The sequence below is a fragment of the Myotis brandtii genome, unplaced genomic scaffold (assembly GCF_000412655.1).
Source record: "Myotis brandtii unplaced genomic scaffold, ASM41265v1 scaffold532, whole genome shotgun sequence".
Lineage (NCBI taxonomy): Eukaryota > Metazoa > Chordata > Mammalia > Chiroptera > Vespertilionidae > Myotis > Myotis brandtii.
In genome coordinates, this window is record NW_005369955.1 from 229,033 (window position 1) to 231,471 (window position 2,439).

Consider the following 2,439-nt stretch of genomic DNA (forward strand, 5'->3'; position numbering starts at 1 on the left):
CGAAGTGGGTGGGTTGGGGACGGAAGCCCCGCAGGCCTGGAAGGCGGAGGAGGTGGGGCCTGGGCCCATCCTGCCACCCACACCACACCGCACCCAGGGAGCAGGGCCCCTCCGCCTGCACAGGCCGGGTCACCTCTGACTGGGCCCTCCTCCCCCCGAGCTTTCGAAAACCTCAAAAAGGACCGGGAGCCCAGCGTCCGGGTCTTCGCCACCAGCCAGAGCCGCTTTCTCCAGGAGCTGGCCGCCGGACGGCAGTGACCTCCGCCACCTCCCCCACCCCCCATGCCGCCACCTGGTCCGCCCGGCCATAGGCAGAGTTTGGTAGCGTACATTTTTTCATTTGAAAGAAAGATCTAGATTCAACAAAGAAGCGTCACGCCTGTCCGCTCCCTGCCCACCCTCCCTGGGCCCCCAGGGGACACTGACAGGACCAGGGGACAGGGCCAGGCCTGGGTGTGGGGCAGGACAGGCCGGTCCTCCAGAGACAAGCGGAAGTCTGTGCGGGGCCTGCAAAGGACAGCCCCTCCCCGCCCGAGCCCGCACCAATGCCGCCAGGGGCCCTGGGCTCCGGTCTCAGTCTTCAGCGTGTCTCCGCTTGGAGCCCATAGTTACCAAGGAGGGGGCTGGCGGTGAGGAAGGGGTCCCTGGGCCGATGTCCCCCTCCACCTTCACCCCCATCCTGAGATGAGGATACCAGGCAGACGGGCCCGGGGGAGGCAGCAGAGCAGCCTGGGCCCAGAGTCAGACCTGCCCGGTGGGGCCTGGCCCCCCACTCAGAGGCTGAGGCCAGAGGGGGTCCTTCCTGGCAGGTCGCTGACTCCCTGGAGACCCAGCTGACCTCTGGGCCCGGGTTTCCCACTCTGCCCCTCCACACCCCCAACCTCAGAGGCCCAGCCTACCTGTCCCCTGTGCCCGGCCCCTCCTCAGCTCCTCCTGTGGCCGGGTGCCCCACCATGCCCTAGGGCCGTGGTCAGCAAACCGTGGCTCGCGAGCCACATGCGGCTCTTTGGCCCCTTGAGTGCGGCTCTTCCACAAAATACCACGTGCGGGCGCGCACGTACAGTGCGATTGAAACTTCGTGGCCCATGCGCAGAATTCGGTATTTTGTGGAAGAGCCACACTCAAGGGGCCAAAGAGCCGCATGTGGCTCGCGAGCCACGGTTTGCCAACCACGGCCCTAGGGCATGGTGGGGCGCCCGGCCACCGGAGGAGCTGAGGAGGGGCCGGGCACAGGGGACAGGTAGGCTGGGCCTCTGAGGTTGGGGGTGTGGAGGGGCAGAGTGGGAAACCCGGGCCCAGAGGTCAGCTGGGTCTCCAGGGAGTCAGCGACCTGCCAGGAAGGACCCCCTCTGGCCTCAGCCTCTGAGTGGGGGGCCAGGCCCCACCGGGCAGGTCTGACTCTGGGCCCAGGCTGCTCTGCTGCCTCCCCCGGGCCCGTCTGCCTGGTATCCTCATCTCAGGATGGGGGTGAAGGTGGAGGGGGACATCGGCCCAGGGACCCCTTCCTCACCGCCAGCCCCCTCCTTGGTAACTATGGGCTCCAAGCGGAGACACGCTGAAGACTGAGACCGGAGCCATGCCATTTAACAAAGAAAAATCAACCAAAAAAATGAGTTCGCGTGTCACCTCTGACACGCGTGTCATAGGTTCGCCATCACTGGCCTAGACAAACTCCTCGCCTGCCACCCCCACCCCCACCTGTTGGGGTCCTCGAGGCACTCGGGGCAGGGGTGTGGCACACGGGGCTGGCACAGAGGAGGCCCCCAACCTGGATGGTGGGTTAATACAGTGGCTTCACCCCGTGACTAGTCTGTACCCGTCCACATGCACGTCTCCATCCCTTCCCGTGTCGCTCACAGGAGCCGAGTCAGTGACATTCTAGTGACTGGCTGGGTCAGGTGGGTGTGGGTTACGTGCGGCCTGGTCACTGGGGCATAACTGGGACTAACATCCTATTGTACGTCAGCTTCACTGAAAAATAAAAACGACCCTTAAGTGGAAAAAACGCAGCAATCTTCCTGGAGCCACGCATTTACGTGTCCTCGGGCGTGTTTGGGGGCCGCAGGGAACCCCTCCCGCCTTCTCATCACCCGTCAGTCTCCGCCTGGAGCCCCGAGGAGAGGACGGCGGCTTCGACATCCAGCCTGGCGGGTGTGGTCTGGGTGGGGGTGCCATCTCCCTGTAAGGGGGCTTCCCTGGTCTGGCCTTTCAGCTGCCCTCTGCTGGCCTCTGGGTGGGGCAGGCAGGCCTCCTCGCTGCCTCCAGCCACTGTCCCTCCAGACAGCCAGGGTGAGGGAAGCCTGGAGCTGGTGGGCCTGCACCGGATGGGGTCCCTGGAGCCACTGGTGATTGGACAAGCCCCTCGGGAAACTGAGGCCAGAGAGGCTGAGTCTGGCCGTGGGGAGCAGTACAGTTCCGGCCTCGCAGGGCGGCCGGGCT

At 65.4% G+C, this 2,439-nt stretch overlaps 2 protein-coding genes across 2 annotated transcripts in view; one reads left to right on the forward strand and one right to left on the reverse strand.

The window, feature by feature from the left end:
* Window positions 1–925, forward strand: part of MROH5 (maestro heat-like repeat family member 5) — a 40,942-nt gene extending 40,017 nt beyond the window's left edge. The window contains exon 27 of the mRNA XM_005877811.2: window positions 161–925. Coding sequence (XP_005877873.1) covers window positions 161–258 — 98 coding nt within the window. The 3' untranslated portion in view covers window positions 259–925. The remainder of the gene's footprint in view (window positions 1–160) is intronic.
* A 715-nt stretch (window positions 926–1,640) lies between these two features.
* Window positions 1,641–2,439, reverse strand: part of PTP4A3 (protein tyrosine phosphatase type IVA, member 3) — an 8,992-nt gene continuing 8,193 nt past the window's right edge. The window contains exon 5 of the mRNA XM_005877794.2: window positions 1,641–1,971. Coding sequence (XP_005877856.2) covers window positions 1,953–1,971 — 19 coding nt within the window. The 3' untranslated portion in view covers window positions 1,641–1,952. The remainder of the gene's footprint in view (window positions 1,972–2,439) is intronic.